This window comes from Prunus persica, chromosome G1, assembly GCF_000346465.2.
Source record: "Prunus persica cultivar Lovell chromosome G1, Prunus_persica_NCBIv2, whole genome shotgun sequence".
In the NCBI taxonomy this organism is placed as follows: domain Eukaryota; kingdom Viridiplantae; phylum Streptophyta; class Magnoliopsida; order Rosales; family Rosaceae; genus Prunus; species Prunus persica.
In genome coordinates, this window is record NC_034009.1 from 13224966 (window position 1) to 13247238 (window position 22273).

General features: G+C 36.6%; 1 protein-coding gene across 2 annotated transcripts; it reads right to left on the minus strand.

Moving 5' to 3' along the window:
• Positions 1538-10869, minus strand: LOC109949369 (myb-like protein X). Of its 2 annotated transcripts, XM_020564816.1 has the most exons (4): positions 10483-10869; positions 9251-10190; positions 2911-4030; positions 1538-2616 (listed from the first exon to the last, which is right to left on the minus strand). In XM_020564816.1, the coding sequence occupies exons 2-4, from the start codon at positions 9326-9328 to the stop codon at positions 2129-2131; spliced, it is 1686 nt and encodes a 561-aa protein (XP_020420405.1). In that variant the 5' UTR covers positions 9329-10190; positions 10483-10869; the 3' UTR covers positions 1538-2128. The 2 variants fall into 2 exon arrangements, with proteins under 2 accessions (XP_020420405.1, XP_020420401.1); XM_020564812.1 differs by having other exon boundaries at positions 9251-10869.

A 22273-nucleotide genomic window follows, 5' to 3' on the forward strand; every position in this document is an offset into this window, starting at 1 on the left:
AGCCTGGAGGGCTGCCGTCCATAGTGTAGTTCCGCCTTTGGTCTCATTTATTTTATGTGCAGCTTTATATTATACATTATTTGTTTATTTTACAACAATATGGTCTTTGCATCTTCTTGAATTTCATTTGTAGCTAGTTTTGGAAGTTTAGTGTCCACAATCTCATTAGTCAAGTCACCCTAAATTGTCCAAATGTTCCACTTAATGTTGACATGTAGAGGGTATATCCAATCCATATCAATTTCATATGATGGTATCCATATGTCCTTGTGGCTTATGGACATGGTGCCAAATTTATGAATATAATTACCGTTTTCCTCTATTAAAAAAAATGGATGAAGATCGTTGTGAAGACAGGTAATTACTACTATTATTTCATGGCTTTTGATGGAGAAGAAAAGACTAAATGTGAAGGTGGACATCCAACACATTCTCACTCTCTAATTCAGTAAACTCATTTAACATTTATGAGAATGTGAAGGGTTATAGTGCATTATACTTTGTTGTGCCATCATACAATGCGACTTTAATCAATGACACGTCGATTGAACGATTGCGCAAATTAGGCTGTGAAAACTTTTTATTTTATTGTCGATTGATAGTGTTTATATCACTTACTTTTTGTGACTTTCAAAAAGCACCAACTTTTTGGATCCAATCAAATTTTTAAAGACTTTTTAAAAGTCACAATTGGATACCATCAAATTTTTAAATACTTATAAAAATCACAATTGAATACCACTAAACTTTTATAAATATTTTAAAAATCTAAATTCAATACCTCGAGACTTTTAAACTTTATAAAAATCATTGAAAGTTTGAATTGAAAATTGTTCAAATGTGACTATCTAACTCAAAATTTATTGACATGAGTGGAATGGTGGAAGATCTTTTACAACCCTTATGATATGATGTACATTAGGAACACACAGGGGTCATAGTCCCCCAACTTCTTCTTCCGAAATATTATCTTTATCCCGCCCTTTCGAAACTTGATCTTTTAGAACTTGGGAGGGCTTTGTCCTAAATCAATAGTATAAGTATTGTATTCACCTACTGAGAAACTACAAACTAAGCCAAAATAAGTAAGAAAGGAAAAAGGTAGAGCAGAGCTTACGTTTGCTTCACTGCAAAACTACCAGCAGTCAGGGATTGGTTGTTTTTAAAAGTTCCAACTGAAATGGAAGTAATCTTTCACAACTGGGACATCTTTCTCTTTAATGGTCTCTCTGTAAATTCCTATTAAAATTTCTTCACAAAAAAAATAACAATAAACACTTTTTGTTCCTTTTTCATATGATTCAGAAAGCTGTCACAAGCACAACGGGAGTCGTTTTTGCCTGGCCACAATACGTCATCTAAACGATATCAATTCTTGTATCTTGGAAGAGACTTACAAGTAAAACTCAGTAACTACTAATAATCCAAAAATAAAAACTTGAGAAAAAAAAATGTAATCCGCGATTGTCTCAAGGGTAAAAAGAAATTTAAAAAAAAAAAACTTGAGTATCATAGCCAAAGTGAGCTAGACCCGATCTGGAAAATGGAAATTAAAGCAATTTTGGAAACAACAGTACGATGAACAAATATGGAAGGAGGCCAACGAACGAATGCAACTACTTTCCCTTTCCTTCTATCTTACATTTCTTGTAAATAAGAGTTCTATGTTACAAATCAAAATTGTGGCTAGTTTCTCTTAAATGCTCAATTAGAATGAGCTTCTCAGCTCCTAAGCAAATGAAAACAAAAATTGCACAAGCTTTTATATATCTATCTCCCTTTCTACGCAACCCTTCACTTGGTCGCACTTATGAAAATTTCCATTTTGAATGAATTAGCTGTTGGGGAAAACCAGCCCTTGAATCCAAATAGCCCGCCCGGTCCTGGGGCAAGCCATAATGTGTGAGTGACCCTTGCAACCTTTGCATTTAAGACTGTTTGAGAAGCAGACCATTAGTCGTACTCACTGCAACAGAGTGCAATCACAGCTGAATGCAGCTAGAAAACTCTGAATATATGTCCAAGGTGGCCAGATGCCTTTCTAGCTTTGGTCTAGCGTGGTCCTATCGAGGGTTGCCCGCATCAAGAGTTAGGAGGTGAAGCAGTGAAGCATGCCCATTTGAGTCAATCAATATGGAATGACATACGGTAGAGCGTGAACATCAGCAGACTCTATCCGCAGAGCCTCTGACCATACCTCAGGTGTCTCCTCAACCCCTGAAGATTCCACCTTGGGCTTCTTTGATTGGTTACCACTGCACCCAAACAACCAATCTTCATCGTCATAATCAGGCACTTCGTCCACCTTTGGAACCAAATAAACCTGGCTTAGATATCTGGAATCTGGATGGGGCGGTCTCACAGATGCTTCGGCAACAGGAACAGCCTGTGCAGCTGTAGAAGTCAGCTTTGCAGGGGAGACAGACAATGACGGAGATTCAACGATGCCATTTATCTTGCAGTCCTTATTGTCCACCTTAACATTATTTGCTGATCCCAGCCTATCTGAAACATACGGGGTGGAAGTTTGGCAAGGTTCCACTGTTCTTCCATTTACCGTTAATGGATGAGAGGAAGAAGAGGGTCGCGGCAGTTTACTGGGCCTAATGTCATTGGCTGTAACATCAGAAAAGGAAGCATCATTAGTCAGCTAAGAATAAATGACCAGAGTTTGAATCTGCTTGACAAAATTGATTCAACATCACTGCCAATTGACGGATACCAAAGTGAAAAACATTATTATTTGGAATCAAAAGGAAACAGTGGAGATCAGGATCTGACATTAGGTCCAAAAACTATACCTACAACCTCCTCCCTCAGTTGTAGGAAAAAGGGCCAACTCGTGTTAGACAACTATAAAGCATGATTGGGCTGCAATGATGATACTTTACATCATGAAAAAGAACTCACCATGCAAAACTCCATTTGTCTGCAAGTCCTTCCGTTTCTTAAGATTTCCATCAGCACCAGCACTTTTGTTGCTGTCTTTCGGAAGTTGGGAGGTTATAACGTAATGAGGGTCTATATGATCCTCTTTATTGCTCTTTCTTATTTTATCTGGCTCTGCATTCTTAGATTCATTTGTCTCCTTTGCTTTCTCTTCCTTTTTCTTCTCTTTATCCAGCTCTGCATTCTTAGATTCATTTTTCTCCTTTGCTTTCTCTTCCTTTTTCTTCTCTTTACCTGGCTCTGCATTCTTAGATCCATTTTTCTCCTTTGCTTTCGCTTCCTTTTTCTTTTCTTTATCCTTGTCCTTGTCTTTCCCTTGTTTTTTCTTCTCTCTATCTTTCTCCTTGCGTTTCTCCCTTCGTTTATCATCACCTTCCTTCTCTTTGGTCTTTTCTTTTCCATCAATCTTTCTATCCACGTTGCTCCCCAATGGTCTGGAAAGTCCTCCAACTTTAGTTTCAACCATACCAACAGGGTTTTGAACCATTGTGTTCCCACTAATCTGTGCTGCAACCCTGATGCCTTGCCCATCCGTCTTTCTGTCATCAACTCTCTTGTCCTTGTTCTTTTCCTTGACTTCGGCCAAAATGTCAGCATCCTTAGCCGCCAATCTGACCATCCCCTCATCCTTCTTTCGGTCTGATTCAGAAATCTTCTCAACCACATGGTTACCAATTCCTCTGGCCTCATCTTTAGTTCTCCTACCCAACTCCAACAATACAGAATTGTGGTTCTCCTCAGCCAGATGATGATTTTGACTGAGCTTCTCGGCCTGATAACCTCCAACTTGCCCAGTATATCTCTTGTCAACACAGTTATCTTTGTACTCTTTAGGAATGAATTTCTCTGCACCAAAACTCTCAGTTTTCCCCAGATTTCTCTTCTCATCTGAAGGACTAATTTTATCTTTAACGGGGTCCCTGTCTTTCTCCTTATCCTTCTTCTTGTCTCTGTTTCTTTCCTTCTTGTCTTTCTTTTCCCGATGCTTTCCATCACTTCTGTCTTTCTCACTTTTTTCTTTACTTTCTCTCTTCTCTTTGTCTTTTTTTTCCTTCTTATGCTTCTTTTCTCTGTGCTTCTCCTGTAATTTATGAAAATGTATAGAATAATAAAACATATGCATAAATACTCAAGAAACAGAAAAAATATATACTCAGAGAATTGTGTTGGAAGTTTATTTACAAGAACTAAAACTGAAAAACAAGTTTCAGGCGATCAATATGGATTAATATCAATAAGAACTGCCTTGCAAGACATGGCAAACAAAAATAACCATAACTAAATCTCAGTGAATTCCTTCGGTCATTAGACCCTAAACTACTAGTGATGTCTCTGAAGTATTTGGCCAATGAATTCAATTTAATAATCTTTCCATGTTCCAAAAGTACCACCAAACCCATGAAAATCCGTGCAGTCCTCTTTAAAAAATTACCAAAAACCAGAAAAGGACAAAATACAGCATCGCGTTGCAGATTTCACATAGTTTTTGCACACTTGAAGCCATCAAAAGCATAGTTTCTGAAGAAATACAACATTCTGTGAATTTACACCCAAAGGTAAATCTCTAATCAAACCATTATTCACTTGAAAAACCTTGTTTTATACGTAACAGAAGAGGCAAATAGAAAGCAACCCTGTTTTATAAGTAATAGAATTAATTCACAGGTATGGAAGTACAAAGCAAGTACTTTAGGATCACACCACCAACCTTCAATAAGAGTACATTTAAGAAAATATAATTTCGCGTATAAGAAGGAGCAGAAATAGGACATAAAACTACAAACGCAATCCACCCCAAAACAAAGATTCAAGACAAGCAAATCAGGAAAAACAAACAACAAAGAATATTAGAACATTTCAAACACAACTCAATAACATAAGAAGATCATCATAAAGCCGTCATCAGCAAGGTGAAGGAAATACAACAAAATAGAACTTATTTGTTTCGTAGACAACATCCTATGCAACGTCCACAACAAAGGTGAGCATGACAATAAGATAAACCCGTGTTTAAATACTCCAAAAGGTAACGACAGAAGCACAGTTAACAATTATCCATACTATCCAGTCTCCCACTCATCATAATATACCTACTGCATAAAAACAAGCAATCCAAAGGCATTAAATTACATTGTCAAATGCATTTTCAAAGTTAATACGCCTTTTTCTAACCTTAAATTTAATGTATGCATTTCAAAGTGAGGATTACACCTAGATATTTTCTACCTTATACCACTATAAGTAAACTTAGATAAAACACATTAGAAAAGATAAACATGTTACAACCAAATTCAAGGTAGTATGCCATAATGCCAAGTCAACTCCAAAAAAAGATGACAAGAAGTTAACGAGATCCATATATTATAAAAAAGATGGAGAGTGAAATATTCCCAAGCCATTCAACCTATGAAAGCAACTATTAAATTAGCATCAAATTATCAAACACTGATAGGAACACCTCTAATGCGAGAAGCCAGAGCGAATCAGAATTCAGCACCTGCCCCCACACTACATTGAGGGAGTAATGTCATGCTAATCAAATGCCAAATTCCACCATTAATGGTGTTTTGTCTCTTTGCACTCATGACCAAAAACTTCAGATATAGACTTCGCAACTCAAAAAACTAGATGCTCCTATAGGCCTTTAAACTTCAAAAGCCCCCTCTTCAATAGGTTCCATATTCTCTCTTAGTTTGAAGGAATGCAGCTAGAAAACTCTGAATATATGTCCAAGGTGCAACCTTGGACCATTTCCTTCTAACTTTCCATGTTAAAATTTCCATCTTCAAAACGGTCAAAGAACGCCTCTTCTTTGAAACCTCATTCTTGATCTTCCTATCACTGTTTCAATTCTGAAAGCTTCAAGCCAGAGATATATCATAGCAAATGAAACGCTTGTTGGCACTTGGTGAGTAATGTAATATCTTTTGATTGCAAGTGCTAAAACAAGGTTCATAATCTTATAAAATTAAGTAACAATTCCCAGCAAAGTTGAACCAGGACCAGAAAATGATAATTTTAAGACACATTGCATGTTAGAATGAATTGGTGCATCTTATTTAGAAAGGCGAACATCATGAACAAATAGATCATTAGCACCAAAAAGAGGAATTAGAAGCCAAAGTTTCTTTGAAACCTGTACAGGTCATGAAAGAAGAATTGTATAGCTAAATGGCAATCATTCTAAACGTCACATTCAATTGTCATATCCAAGGACATCAGTATAACTGTATTGAATATTACACCTTTTCCTATTTACTTTTAAGTACCTTTACTCTATTCTTTATCTCCCCAACAACAAAGCTGGTCTTATCTTCTGGTCTATTCTTTGTTCCACTTATAGAGAAACAAACCAAAAATTGTACAAAAGTTCTTAAAATAAGAATTTCTCATAAGTAAAATATGAATCCCTTGTCCCAGGAAATCACAAAGACACCCGGGTCACCCCAGTCAAACTACAACCACCACATAAATATTTTAAGGTCCAATCCATACTAGTTATCGCTCACCAAATCTACATCATATTAAATCCAATTTAGCAATTATAATAAAAATGTGACTCATTTTTGGCCATCTTCAGGAGATATCCGTCCTAATCAATCAATCATTGTCAAAAGTATACCAAAATAATTGTTTGAATATTAAAACAAAAAAAATAAGAAATTGGCGCAGCGCTATTTGTATAAGTAGTTCTAGTCTTTTTTTTTTCTTTTTTTTTTTGAGGTTGAAATATGTTGGAAAATGAAACTGCATTTGGTAAGGCTTCTAACACCTATGATTCTATGAATATTAAGTAAAAGTGACGATCATTAACCAGTTAAATGTTTTTTCTGCAATATAGCACATAATTCGTAGTATGATTACAAGGTAGTATGATTACAAGTAGGAACAAGAATTTAGAGCAATTTACCAGGGATACAACTTATACAAGACAGGATAAAGACTATATACGGATGCTAATAGACCATATCTTTGATAACAACAATTTGATTAAGAGACAGTACCAAAATAAATAAAAGAAGGAAAGAGAGTGGAATTCAGAGGACAAACAAAGGAGTATAAAGAAATCAAGACAAGCAAAAGGGAATGAGAAACAGAAAAGAAAGGAAGACTAACCCTCATGATAAAAGCTCCAAATCACAAAGTAGAGAAGAAAAAATAAATATAGCATTCCACATTTTGCTTAAAAGTAAATTAAGTAAAGCAATGGTAATGGCCACCAGCAAAGGCCATACACAATGTTAATTACTAATCATGAAATTGATATTAGAAAAGTTGTAAAGGGCTTGAGTTGACAGGATAAGCTCAGAGCAAGTAACTCAGGAAGAGCAACAAGAAACAGGCAGTAATTCAAAGAAACCCGATTGGCACCTTAAATGTTTTCCTCTGCGTCTGCTATAATTCAAGTGTTGAATTGCCAATATGCACTCTAAACTTCGGTCAACAACAATTCTCCTCTTGTGTCTGCTAAGGCTTTAAGAGATTATGCAAATGTCCAGCAACAAAAGATTGTGCTTACCAAACAATTATTGTCATCACTGTTTTAAGCCAAAACTGGTCTTCTTTCTTAATAAAACAAACCCAAATAAAATAAACTAAAAATTGTAGCCCATTAGTGTATTGTCAACCATACACAAATATCTATCTACTTCCTTGTTTCCCTACTTTGGAAGTTATTATGGCTAACACCACATGCCTGCATTAAAACACACACTAATGCCCAAGTCAAATATCCTAGAGATTTTTGGCAAAAACATTATTGTAACACCTCTTTCAATTTCTTCTTTTCTCACTTTGGTTTCTCTTCTTCTTTTTTTATGAGAAACAGAGAGATGTTATTAACATGTCATAGAAGTACAAAATATAGTGGTCAAGCTGTCCACTGGAATGCATAAAAGACCCATAACCAACCAGCTACTCAAACAGCATAGAGTAAACAACGTCCAATAGTAACCTGAGTGAAATAATTACAAAAAAAGCTAAGCTAGATAAAGAGAGCCTGAATGAATAAGGACAAAAGGTATTCTGCTGAAAATACAAGGAAATTTGAGCCCATTGAAGCCCAAAAAAGAAACCCTGTCCCACAATCAATCCATTTCTCCCCCAAAATTTTTAAAATCCTTTTATTTATTACACCCACACTATCCAAAAAATATCCATGAAAGAAATATATTAACAAAGAAAATCCACAAGGTTTTTGCCCTTTTGTGTTCCTCCAAAAACAAATTGCTTCTCAACAAACAGATGCATAATTTGGACATCATCAAAACCACATTAGCTTCCAAAGCCAGTTTGTGTGCTAAAGCTTTAATGTAACAGTGCTACACAAGAATAGATGATCTATACGTCTAGGTTTCTGCACATGATGCACCAATTTCGGGCTAGACTAGGCCTCGAATAATGTTACAAGTATTGGCTCCATCGTGATCATTAATCCAGCCCTATACGATAAAAATGGGGACTGGACAAATATGATGTGAATGCATGTGGCAAGTGATTGGTACTAAACCCGTAAACTAAGCAATACCAACACATTATGTAATAAGTAGTCACTTACACAGTACAACCCAGGTTTATGTATCAAAGATTCAAAACATATTATCCAGATATGGTTGTAATCTGATGGTCCTGACCCTAGAAAAGAAAAATCCCTCGGTACTGATCCAGCTTAGAGAGCAATGTAAACTATTGCTAATTCAACATGGCACCAGTGAGCATGAATAGTATAAACAAATCAACCTAATGGTCGCTTAGTAGTGGAAAAATTTATATTCCCCAACTAGCTCCTAACTTTCACATTGCAACAAACTGAACAAGTAGCTGTTAATCGAATAATTTGGTCACTTCACGACACCAGCAAGAAAAACATCTGACAAAAGGTACCTGAGTAGAAAGCGGGACAAAATCACCAGTTTTCCCAGCCAGTTCATCTATCCATAATTTTCACTGGCCACCTAAATCTTTACTTAAAGTCTTCATCTTGGATTGTTGGATTTTATTTGTTCCTAAACTACAGCATCAAATAAACAATCTTTAGACACACCAGACAAACACTTTGCATCTTTAGCTGGAACTGGAATATCCACTGAAAGTGGAGAAAGCAAAAATTTTACAACTTCTAATGTCCCATATAGATGTGTAAACCATGCTAGTTAACAGAAGGGAGCAATCATATCCATTCGCACGCTCCTAATAAATGATTATTTCTATTTTTCCTTGTTTATCTTTTTGATAAATTATGTCCCTAATGAATGCTATACGAATTAAAAGATATTGATGATCATAAGGAAAGTATTTTAACCTTTTTTAGCAAGTCCACATCATCCTTCCTAGCCTTTTTTTCATATCCAGGTGGAGGAAATGGAAAGCAGCGAGACATTGCACAAAATCCCACAATACAAAACACCAGTGCCTTCCAAGGAAGAAAACTCCTGAATTAGTTTCCAGTAGCACTGTTCCAGAAAGGGAACGAACCAGCAACTATGCTCCTGTCCATGCACCATGTCCCCGCATTCATTCCCAGCATCAAAAATCCTCCATGAGCTTCTCAGTCACTCCAACAGGCACTTGAACCAATCCTTAATCGTTTCCACACAGAAGTGCAGGCAGGCAAAGCAAAAACACACACAATTCACTTGAAAAACCAAGGCTCAGCAAAAAGCACCAGCTCAGTGGAAACAACTGCAACACAAAACTGAACTAAAATCCAACAAAATAAACTAACTACTTCAAAAGCTATTCTGGCAAGAACTTTGTTCAAACTAAGTTAAGCCAAACGGTTTTTTGAGAAACGAAAACGGTCCACTACAATCCAATCCTCTGTGTTGCCTTCTGGACCAATACAGAATCATCAGCTCCTCCTTATAACCCAAAACCAAATTCATTCCCAGCTGAAGATCAAGCACGCAAAAACAGCAAAAACCCAGAAGTCCTTTTGCTCCGAAATTCTGATCCCACAAGTCTCTGATCACTCATGTACCCAATTCAGTATGTGCAATCTTCTTCCATGCTCAGAAAAACAATAACTCCCATAATTCTATGCAATCTCAGAGTTCATGTACTCAACCCAGCTCTGGCAAATCCACAATTCCGTCCCGGGGAAAGATCGGAGCTTATGCTCATTCTATGAGCGGCCGCGATGATTCCAATATCTGCCAGTTCCTCAATTGTGCTCTGATCAAACCCTAATTAGTCCAAAACAGCGGAATTGGACGAGTACCCAGTTGCGATCCAACGAAACCCTAAAATATCCACCAAAACAAAGCATGCTCTGAGCAAAATACCCACTATCAAAAACCCTAATCCCACTCCTCAAAAAATTCTGGGAAAAAATCAAATTTTCTAAAAACAAAAAAACAACAAAAAGAAGAAGGACAATCGAGCACTTTACAATTTTAAGTTTTATTTCGTGGGTCGAAGCCAATTTAAAGAGGGTATCGATCAAAAGGGCTAAAGAGAGCGGATTCAAAGCGTTAATGGGAAAATCTGTGAAATCCAAATTCTGGGTATTTGAGATACAACTGGTGAGATTACCTTGTCCACTACGAAGTGGGCAATGCAGAATGACAAAGGAGATCTCTCTCTTTGTTCTTTCTCTCTAAAGATGAATGATTTACAAGAAGAATGGGATAGATGAGAGAGCAGTTTTCTTCTGTGTGTTTGCTCTAGTTTCTCTCAGAGTCTCGAGTCTTCTAGTGGTTGTATTTTTATGGTGGTGTCTGTCTCTCTGTCTGTGTCTGAGTCTGAGTCTGTCTGAGCCTCTCTCTCTCTCTCTCTGTGTTATTGTTGTTGTGTGGTTTTGGGGTTCTCTGTATTTTCTTCTGTGTGTGTTCTCTTCTCTCTCTCAAGTAGGCTAATTTGCGTTCGGAAGTTACACGCGAGAATTGAGAGAAAGAAAGGGGCAGTAAAGGGAGGTTCAAGCACATATATAATAAATTGGTGAGGCACTACACAACACATGGTTTCCACAGAGAGAAAATTGATATTTGAAGCTCCATCCAAATCTAAGTCCCACGCTCTCTATGCATTGTTTGGGTCCCAAATTTTTGCATTAGAGACTAGTTTTTGGAAATAGAGTCAAAGCCAAGCCAAGCTGTGTATTAAGGTGCTCATGTTTGAATTGATTTATTTAATTTGTCCAGCTTAAATTAAGTCCAAGATTTCATGAGTTGTACATAAGTTGGATGCCTCTTTCCAAACTTGAATTTTCATTGGTTTAGCTTTGTTTGTGGCACAATTTCAACTCTTAAATAACGAACATTGAGTTAAAAATTCAAATTTCCATTCCAAATTATGATAAATAATAATATAAATTATATGCATACATATTAGAAATATAAATATGTAATAAAGAAATAAAGTTATTATAACTTAAAGGGTTAAAAGTATTCATTATTGAGGTAAGTATTATGAATAAAGTTCAAATAATTCGAGCTCAAGTATTCCTATAACAAACAAATACTTAGGCAAAGACAATCGTCAATTACTACCTCCCTTACATAATGTTGAGAGTGAGATTAAATATGGGAATCTATTTTTCAATTAAATATGAGATGAAATACACACACACAAAATTGATTAAAAATTATTCTTCCTATGTATATATACATGATACTTTTGACAAGTAAATTTTGAAGTATAACCTAATAAGCCTAACACAAACAAGCTAAACCTAAGGCCTAATATTATCTTTATTTCTTCAGGGGTCTAAGTGAAGTCTAAATAGTCCTCTAAGATAATTCTTTTTTTAATTTATCAACCCTCTAAAAAGCTAATTCAAATCAATAATGAAATATTCTCACCTTTTATGTAGAGAATATTTGTCATGGTGGTGTTGTGTGAACGCAGCACGCGCTATGGACACGGGTATGGAGAGCAAAACCGCGGCTACAAAAAGGAGGAGTTTTAGTGTGAGAAGTTATTTGGGTATTTGCCTAAGCAGTAAGCACATGCAGTTGGTTCCCTCATCATCTCCCTCTCTCTCTCTGTGAGTAGTCTACTGCTGTTGCATCTCCACGTGGCACCACCCTAACCTATCACACCTCTATCTGTCCATACACGTGTCACTCCATCACTCCCTTCCTAAACCAGAAGATAATGACCGTCCATGGCTACAAAAGGAGTATTTCCATGAAGCACACGCCAGCCAAATTGATATGCCTTGCCACTGCCAGTATTGCCTGCACGGGCAAATGGGCAATCCCATGCTTTGAAGCCAAAAGATTTTGCTTGCCAAGTGACTTTTCACTTGCTTAAGCACTTGGTATATGCCGATGTGGGAATAGGGTTTTGTTCTTTAAGGAACAGTACCCACCCAGTAGCCCTTAAGCTGATTTTGTTACGGTCAGTTGTGTAACCGCATGAGCAAATCCTAATCATAGATAAATATAGGACTAGTAGTTTTCAATGGAATTTTGTTGAGTTCATTCGTGTGTGATTGCATGAGCAAATTCTGACCACATGCATTTACGGTCAAAATGCACTCAAGCGCAATTGATTGTAACACTTTTTATTTTTATCATGAACTTGTTTAAATTGGATATGTAAAAGAAGAAATTGAATGAGTTGGAATGGTAACAATTTGGATATAGGTGTGTATGGAAATTGGAATCTCTGTTTATGATTTAAGAGATAAGGTACTAAGGTCATCATGTGAGCAGGAGGAGTAAAGTAATTGAGTTACCAGTAAGGAATGAACTGAAATGGCATTTAGAGAAGATAATATACCAAAAAGAAGATGTTGCCAAATGAAGAGGTTGATGCCCCCAATTATTGTGAAGACATGCATGTGGGATGAGCTAAGGTGAGCTCCGTAAAGTGTGAAACAATGTCCTAAAATGTTGTCTCAACATAAGAGTGAGTGATAGTTTGGTTTTTAAGAAAGGAATTGAATTTGGAGTCATGTAATTTCTCATTGGTAATTATAAATTGGGATTACATTTTCTTCTGGGAGATTTTCCAATAAATATTTAAGTTAAAGGTTTGTTACATACATCTAATCTCGACCGTTAGATTACATTTAAGAGACTACCAACACATTTAATGAATGCAATCTCACGCTCAAGATTAGAAATATGTAACAAATCCGTAACAAAATACTTATTGGAGAATCTCCATTTTTCTTCCAACCGCCTCTTGAAGATTTTTCCTTCTTTTTTTTCACTTGATTTCTCTTAAGATTCATTTGGACTTGATGTCCTCCAAGGTTAATGCATATTCTTTTGGTACATGAAGTATGAAATATGTGTCATTGACCAGAAAACAATGTGTCAATATAATTTTTTTTTGAGCTTTTCTTTGTAGATCTAAGTCCACATATAATTTATTTTAAAATTATGGCTCCCTACAACTAAATTTATGGTTCCATCCATTGAGAGAAATATCACTAGAATACTAGTTAGTAAGTTACATACAACCCTTAAATGGAGATCAAAATCACTTGATTAACCAATTTGAAGTGGTTCTTGTAAGGTATTCTTTGATTGAGCTTTTTTGCTTTTAGATTGATTAGGAATTAGTTTTGTGTTGGTTTTGAGCTCGATTTTGTTGATTTTGTTGTGATCTGAATAATTATTGATTAAACATGTAATTCATGTATTCTGCTATTGAGGTTCTACTCTTTTGTTTAGTGTTTTTTTTTTTTTAGTATTTTTTTGAGGTTGATTTTGTTGTGTACAAATAAGGGTCTGCCAATGTTTTTTTAACACCATTTTCGTAAAATATTTCAACAACAAAAAATGAGAAAACAAATTTGTATTCAAGATTAGAGAATGTGTATGATGCTTGATTGGAAAATAATTTCATAAGAAAAAATAATGAAATTTATCTAGGGTACTGAGATGTGAAAATGACATAAATAACATTAGCATTTTGAAAACCATTTTCTAGAACAAAATATTATCATACATGAAATATATATAACATATTTTTCTTAGTCTTGGTAATGTACCAACCATATTATATATAAACTCACTCAAATCAATTTAATTGTACAAATAAAGTAATTAGGAGGAAGGTCAAATTAGAGATGCTAGAGTACGTAGAAATAATGAGGCTGAATGGCTGAAACGATTTGCTGCCGATCTTGGAAAAGGTTCAGTTTCGCAAGCAAAAGATGGATGGGATTTGTATTAAAATAGCTAATGAGTCTAAACTGTTTTCAAACAGCTCCTAGATCGGTGTTCTCACCCCTTCTTTTGTCTTAAGTAAGGTGAGGGCTCCATAAGGTTTTATGAATGAAGGATTTTATTTAGCCCAACTTGCTTGAATTAGACTCAATTTGGATATGGGTTGCCATATGCTTGAGTCACATTCTTCTAGTATCGGTAGTTTAGTATTTGCAAGAGGGGATTGAGGGCCTAGTATGGTGGTTTGACTAATGTTATGGCTGCTATTTAATGAAGGTATAAATGTTAGAGCTAAACTTATTAAATTAGATTATAGTTTAACATACTTTGTCATACAAGTCCCGAAACTCTTAAGAATTGACTTAAACTCAATTGAAATTTAGTTTAGGCCGAGCCATCAAACGAGGCTTATAGGGTCAGGTTAAGAGTGGGACTAGGTCTAATGTTTTCTCATATAGTCACATCTTTAATATGGGAGTACTGTTAAGTTCCATCTTCCATTAAGTTAAGAACACGAAAGGCAAAAAACCCTAATCGCACCCTGGTCCTCTTTCTTCTTGTCAACAACCAACTACAAGGAAGCTTGGGGGAGGGATGGTAGCCACTGCCCCTCCTCTCCTCTGCCCATCTTCCCATTTCTCTCATCATCTCCCCTTCTTTTTCTCCCATCTTTTCCCTTCCTCTTATCCCCTCTCCCTCTCCTCTTCCACTCCCTAGATAGTTTAGATCTGTTTGGATCTAGGTATGTTTGTCTGTTTGTTTTGTTTGATTTTTTTTTTTACAGCGTTCTAGGTGACTGGTGTTTGGTAGGATTTTTAGAACATGCGCAATAGGTTTAAAATCACTGAAAATACTTGCAAGAATACAAGGTAATTGTAGTATAAGTGCTCATGCAAGGTCGTTGTCCCCAAAGATTGTTTGACTAATTTGTAATTAAACTAACTCTTAATTAATAACTAAAATATATTTTATCAAAGATTTGAAGTTTATGAATTTGAAAAGATTAAATTAACAGTAAAAGAAATCTAAAAGTTGGGAAATAATAACAGCAAAGAAGAAAAACGTTTTCTTTTTAAAAACTAACAATTTAGAAAGAAAAAAAAACTAGGGTTTAGCCATCACCGTCACAATCCTATGCAATTCTATTAACTACTTATGAATTTTCACATACATGCTTTCAAGGTTAGGTTTTCCTAATGCATATTTTCCGTGTGATGTTCAAGCGAAAACATATATCTAACATGCAATCCGTCTGTGATGTTCAAATCAAATATAAACATGCAAGACTCATTAAGTTTTGTGAAAACCCTTTGATAAACCATGCAATGCAACCCTTAAGAGCGTGATGTTCGCTTTAAGTGAACTTACAACTACTAATCACAAGAAGCCACCCTCAATTTTAGGGTGATGTTCCAACAAAAATTGCATCAAATTACTTGTCTACATATCCTAATGGTGATCAGTCATTAAAATAGATAGATAGTTTTAAACGCAGTGATTAATAATTCAAAGCCAACATGCATCCATTCATAAGCAAATTAATAAAATTACATATTCATGCTAAGGCTTATGGCCTCGCCCTGGCAATTTGAATTAGTTACGCATACTCATAACTAAAATCAAAGAAAATATCATTCGAATGAAAAGGAATAAAAACACCTTGAAGTAGAAGCTCTTCAAAAACCCTAGCCAAAGTCTCTGTCTTCCCCAGAATTACATAAAAGAAAAGTCCCCAAAATTGCGGTGAGAAAGAACTCAAATACCTCCTAAAACCTAGCTGCCCAATCCCTGCCAAGAAACTAAGTTAAAATAAAATGATAATAGGATATAAAATCCAAATTGGATTAGGAGAATCTGCCCACAATTTGCCCAGCCACGTTTTGGCCCCAAAACTCCTCCAAATCCGGCCCAAAATAGCTTTTTCAAAAGATAAAAGCATTCTGAACACTTCTCCAGAAGGCCACGAACCCATCCGAGGTCATTTTGGGCTCCAAAACGCAATAAAAGCCCAAAACGTCACTATTCTAGCACCATGCACTGCTCCTTTATTTTATTGCCAGAAAATAACCGCTTGGTAGAAAAATCTAAAATTTTGATATGATCAAGCTAAGTGACTCACGTACGTCCTCCAACTAGAATTACTCCAAAATTTATCCATTTGATTATGTTTTTCTCCAGAGAGAGTCGAAAGTCCTATATTTGAAATATAATTCAAAGTATCAAAATTCTTCCAAAATATTAACCAAAATATACTAAGAATATGGTTAAATATATAATATAAAATCGACTCATCAGTGTTGTCTTTGTCTAGGCGGCGGGGGCAGTAGCGACATTGGATTATGTCTCTCATCGGGAGAGTTGTGATACCTAATGGCTGATATTTTGTCTCTGTTTCAACGGCTGTGGCAGCAGCGATGCTGGTGGTAGTTGTTGGGATATGGTTCTCTTCTCTACTCTACCCCGACTGAAGAACTATGCTTGGTCATATGAGGTTTTCTTTGTAAGGTTCTGAGTTGAAGTGGAGTGCTTCTCAAGGGTCATTTTATTGTTGTTTCTGTGTTCCTCCTCCATGTTCTCTGATGGTTTCTTCTATGGTATGCCTTGCAATTTGTGTGGATGTCAAAGGACTATGATTTTGCTCATAAAAAGCTTTTTTTGACAGTTGGGATGTTCTGCAGTCCTCTCCTGTGGGTTTACTATTTGGGGTTTCTGCAATCCTCTTATGTGGGTCTACTGTGTTTTGATTATCGTCGAAGGTCTTTGTGTTAGTTTCCGTTTTTTTATGGGTTAATTACAGTTTGGTACCTGTAGTTATAACCTTAAGGCATGTTACTCCCTGTCTTTTCAATTTTTACAATCACATACCCTTAGCTTGTAAATTTGTTCCAATCCGATTCCACCGTTAGGGTTTCCGTCAGTTGTACCGTTATTTGTTGATCTGGCACTGATGGGGCCCATTTTTCTGCTAGTTTCGAAGTCCTTCCAAGGGCATTTTCAAACTTGAATTTTTTCCTTTCCCGCCCTTAAGCCCTCCAACCCTTGTCTTCAGATTAAGCTTACGTGGCATGGGCCGATTGGCTTGCAACTCAGAAATTTTTAAAATTTCTATTTCAACTCGTCGTCCATATAACTCCATAGGAACAAGAACCCTAAGTTCCCAAATTCTCTCACACCAAATATCTCCAAATCCTCAACTTTTCTTCGTGAAGTTAGGAAATCTAGAATGAGTGAGACGCGTCGATGCTTTTGTGGTAGGTTTGCTCGATTGGAAACCTCTTGGACCAAAGATAATCTAGGGAGAAGATTCTGGGCATGCTGCCGCTAGGTAATTTCAGTAATTTCTTTGTTATTTTGGTGTAAGGGTTTCAAATTGTAAGAATTTTTGAATTGGGCGATTATTTAAGTTATTTACCTCATGTTGAGCAGAAAGGGTGTTGGTATTTCGACTGGTTCGATCCTCAAATGTGTGCCCGGTCAAAGATGATAATTCATGGGTTGTTGAAGAGGATAGATAAGGCTAATGATGAACTGAAGAGGTGGCGCAGGAGAGAGAAACTACTTTGGTTTTTTATCGTTATTGGCGTCCTTGTTGCTTTGCTCTTAGTAAATGCAACTCAACATAACGGTTCAAGCGGAATGAAGACAGTACTGGAACTTGTTTGATGGTTTCAATTGCTTTTTGTGTACTGCAGGTTTTTGTAAGACCATTAACTAGTTGTAATGAAATGGGTTGTATGAAATTGGTTGTAATGAAATGGGTTGTATGAAACTGTGGGTTGTATGAAATGGGAAATTCGAAATTCACGTTCCTTTTGCAAATTGGCATATCACATTCGTTTTGCAAATTTTCCAAAATGAATGCATTGATCTTAGCCTGCCAACATAGTCCTTGATGATACAAAAGAAGAGAAAGAAAGACAAAATGCATTGATCTTAGCCTGCTAACAAAATAATAAGAGTGCATTACATGAAGCATTTCATACCCAAGTCAAAACAAACCAGGCTCTAATACAATTTGTCCATAACCAAAATACAATTATACCAAAGGCAGACAACAACTGTAATGTAGTTTCTCCTTGGCCAAAATACATTACCAAATATGATTCAGACCAAAGCCAGCCAACAACCACATATGTCTGTCCATACAAAACCCTAATTGATCCTATACACCTTCCAATACAGTCTGTCCATACAAAACACATTGCCCAAAACACCTTCCAATATTATCTGTCCATGTAAAACCCTAATTGATCCTACACTCCAGTTTGTGATTCTTGGACAGAAGCATAATTGCTGTATCTGGTGTTGCTGCGTTTAGTCCTTTTCCTCGCTCTAGTTGGATTGTTTGAATCTACTGTAGACGTTGCTGCATTTTCTGCTTTCTTTTTGTCTCTCTTTTCCTGAAAAAACAAACAAAGATAAAATGCTATCACCTATTTCATAGAATCATCATTTCAACAAGCAAATACAATGTGTAAAGTGCAAATTACCTTCAGTACTTGAGCTCTTTGCTTTGCCTTCTCTCTCATTTGATTCTTCCTTCCCATCTCAACATCATAATTGTCAGGTTTGGAAGCTGGGATAGAACTTCCAACTGCAGACTTAGCCTTCTTTTTCTTTCCAGGTTGGTTTCTTTCATTTGGTGGCTTATGTCTATGACATGTTACTGAATTATGACCCTTTTGGCCACATGTACCATATTTGAGAGAGTCTTCGTATCTTCTGAGCTTCTTCCATCTGTCTTGGTCTCTTTTTCACCAGCCTCTTTCCTCCTAACCTTGGGTGGTCTGCCTAGTTGTCTATTATACATAGGAGGTAATATTTCAGGGAAATCTGTTCTTTCCCATAGGTTCATTCCATTCACAGGTTGTATAATGTTCTCATATGCCTTTAGGAATGTCTCATTCATGTAACACTTGTCTATATAAGTGTCAGACCCATTCCATCTCTATGGTTAATAGCTGACACTACATGCTTACATGGGACACCAAATAAATCTCAATTCATGCATGAGCAAGTCCTATCATCCAAATCAACTATAAACTGCCCACCAGTTGCAGCATCTACTTGGAGCTTGAGTTCTCCAAACATAATAGCAATGCAATCAATAACCTGTTTTTTGCTAGTTTCAAGCTTTGCTAAGGGCTTGGGACATATTGCACGATCCCATCTCATCATCAAATCTCTTCTCATCTGTATCCTTCTCATCAACTTAACCCTAATATCCTCAATCATTGAAATTATTGGCTTACACCTAGCTGCCATTATCCAGGAATTAAAAGACTTACATAGATTGTTAAATAGTATTGGACACTTCAAAGTAGTGTTGAAATGTGATCTTGACCAATGTCTTGGTGGTCTCTTTGGAGCTATTTCACATAAATAACATTTAAATTAGTAAATGTACATTGAGTTCAATTACAGAAAAATAATTGTGGTTGCAAATGCTCTTAAAACATTACTTGTTAGCCATGTATAAGCTTCACCATCTAATGTCCTCAACACTTCCATTGCCCTTCTAAACTTTGGAACTGTGGTTGCAAATGCAACCCTCCACATTACATCCTTCAATATTTTCCCCTTGTATACCAAACTGAAGTTTGTAGATAAGTGCCTTGCACAAAATCTGTGATCACAATTAGGCACGACTTCCTCAAAAGCCTCCACCAAGCATTTCTACTTATCACTTATGAATGCAAACCCATATTGGTTTGCCAACTCAATATCCTTCACCAGCAGCTACAAAAACCATATCCATGAATCCTTGGTTTCCATTTCCAGTTGAGCATAAGCAATAACCCATGTCATATTATTGCCATCTAGACCAATAGCTGATAGCAACTGGCCTCCATAAGGACTCTTCAAATGGCACCCATCTAGTCCTATTACAGGTTTGCATCCAGCCTTGAATCCCTCCTTACAGGCACCGAAGCAAATGTACATTCTTTGGAACACAGGCCTCTGTAACAATGCATTGAAATCATATTTGATTTGCACTATTGTTCCAGAATTTGTGTTCCTCAATTCTGTAACGTAGTCCTAGAGTCTAGCCTATTGTGTTGTAATGGTACCTTCTAGGATTTCACAACTTTATTCTTTGCCCTCCTAGCCTTGGAAATGATATTCAACTGTTATTATTCCTCTGCATTGTTGCCTTCAAGGATACCACTGGTACAATGGGGTTTGTCTTCACCTCTTTCACAAATGTTTGAGCCAAACATGAAGATCTTATCCCTTTGTTTTCCCATACCCTGCTACAAGTGTGTTTGAGATCTAGTCTCTTCACTTATAGTGTGTCTTCATGTTGCATCTTGGATACATAAATCTTAAAAGGACAGTTCTCAGTTGCACAAATTGCCATAATCCTATACTTCTCATACTTCATCCAACATATTTCCCATCCTTCTTTTATTGAAATGGCCTTCAGAGCCTTTCTGAAGCTAGAACTATCTACAAACTGCATACCAACTTCAAACTCGACAATTCCCATGTCACAAGAATGATTAAACTCTGGGAATCTATGACTAATAATCTTCTAATCTGATTGTGGTGCTCTCCTAAGGTGCTGCTCATCATCAGTTTCTGCAAACATGTCTTCATTATCCACAAAGTCTTCCACAATTGAAGGCTTTGGTACTAATTGCTGAGCATTTGCTCCACCCCACTCACCATCTATGTCAACCTCATGTAAGAAGACTTCATCATCATCATCCTCATCACTACTGTATTCATTATCCACAAAGTCAGGGTCATTCTCATCACCAGTTTCTGAAGAATCATCAGCATCATCAGCTTCTTGTTGAATTGAGGGGTTCCTCTTCCTAACAGATCTTCTTATTTCATTGATCTCAGCATCTACAAACCTTTCACCAACTTATGTCACCTTTTCTTTGCCTTTGGAAGTAGCTTTGGTGGTATCATGTTGTACACACCCTTCATCAACTTCTGCCACATTTTCTTTCCCTTTGGAAGTAGCTTTGTTTGTCACACGTTGTACACTGCATTCATCAACTGCTGCCACCTTTTCTTTACCTCTGGCAGTAGCTGAATTCATTGATGGAGTTGGTTTCCTAGTCTTGTGTGCCTCATTGGATGTAACTTTATCCAACCTATCATATACAACAATTGCTTTATCAAACTCGGGTAGCTCTTGAAGGATAACACCTAGACTGTAACACTCCAACTCCAAATTAAATTCCCTATTTAAATTTAAATATGAAATTACGAATTTAACCTTGGGGTAAGGGTATTTTGGTCATTTTCTTATCCGAAAGAGTTTGGGGCAGTGACTGGTATTGTTAGGTAGATCATACTGAGATGAGTCTACAGATACGTAGTGGACTTAAATCGGAGTTGTAACGAAGAAGTTATGATCAAAACAAGCTTAGTGGCATAACCATAATTTCCTCGAAGCTGGTTTGATAAAAATCCAATTTTTTTTTCCTCTCTCTCTCTCTCTCTCTCTCTCTCTCTCTCTCTCTCTCTCTCTCCCAGTTTGTCGTCCCCTTCCCCTTACTGCAAAAATGAAGCCGCTTCATCCAGCCACCGCAGCCCACGGCGCCTGTTCCAAAGTGACCGGCCCAGCCCCGCCGACACATTCCAGCCATTTCCCAAAGTCAAACTTAAACATAATAAAATATTCTAAGGGCAAAATGGTCTTTTATTTGAATAAATTAATAATTAATAATTTATTTAGGACTAGGTCGTTACATCCTGGGTTTCGAGGAATCTGAGGTGGGTACTGTCATGGACTTCTCACATCATCAACATAATGATATACTTGTGAAGAATAATGGCAATACACGTTAGAATCAATCTGGCTATTCAGAACATCATCAAGGTTGTCCCGATGATCCATGTATGTGTTAATCATCCTAACCTCAGGCACATTTCACACATTTGAATAACTTCTGAGTCAAACTCCACCCTCTTCAAATCACCCTTATCTTCAACCCTATACCAGTAATCAATCCTACCAATGTGCCCCAAATACACAGCCATGCAGTCTATTTCAATTAAAGACATCTTGTCTTTATCAACATAATCAAAGTATGTAACAGTTCCATCCACATAGTACTTGTGTATCAGTCTTCCACCATGGTGCATTCAAATGCTAAATAAGCAATCATCGTCTGCATACATAGATAATCCAACATTAGGCTATTCTTACACATTGCATGGATTTATAGACATATACA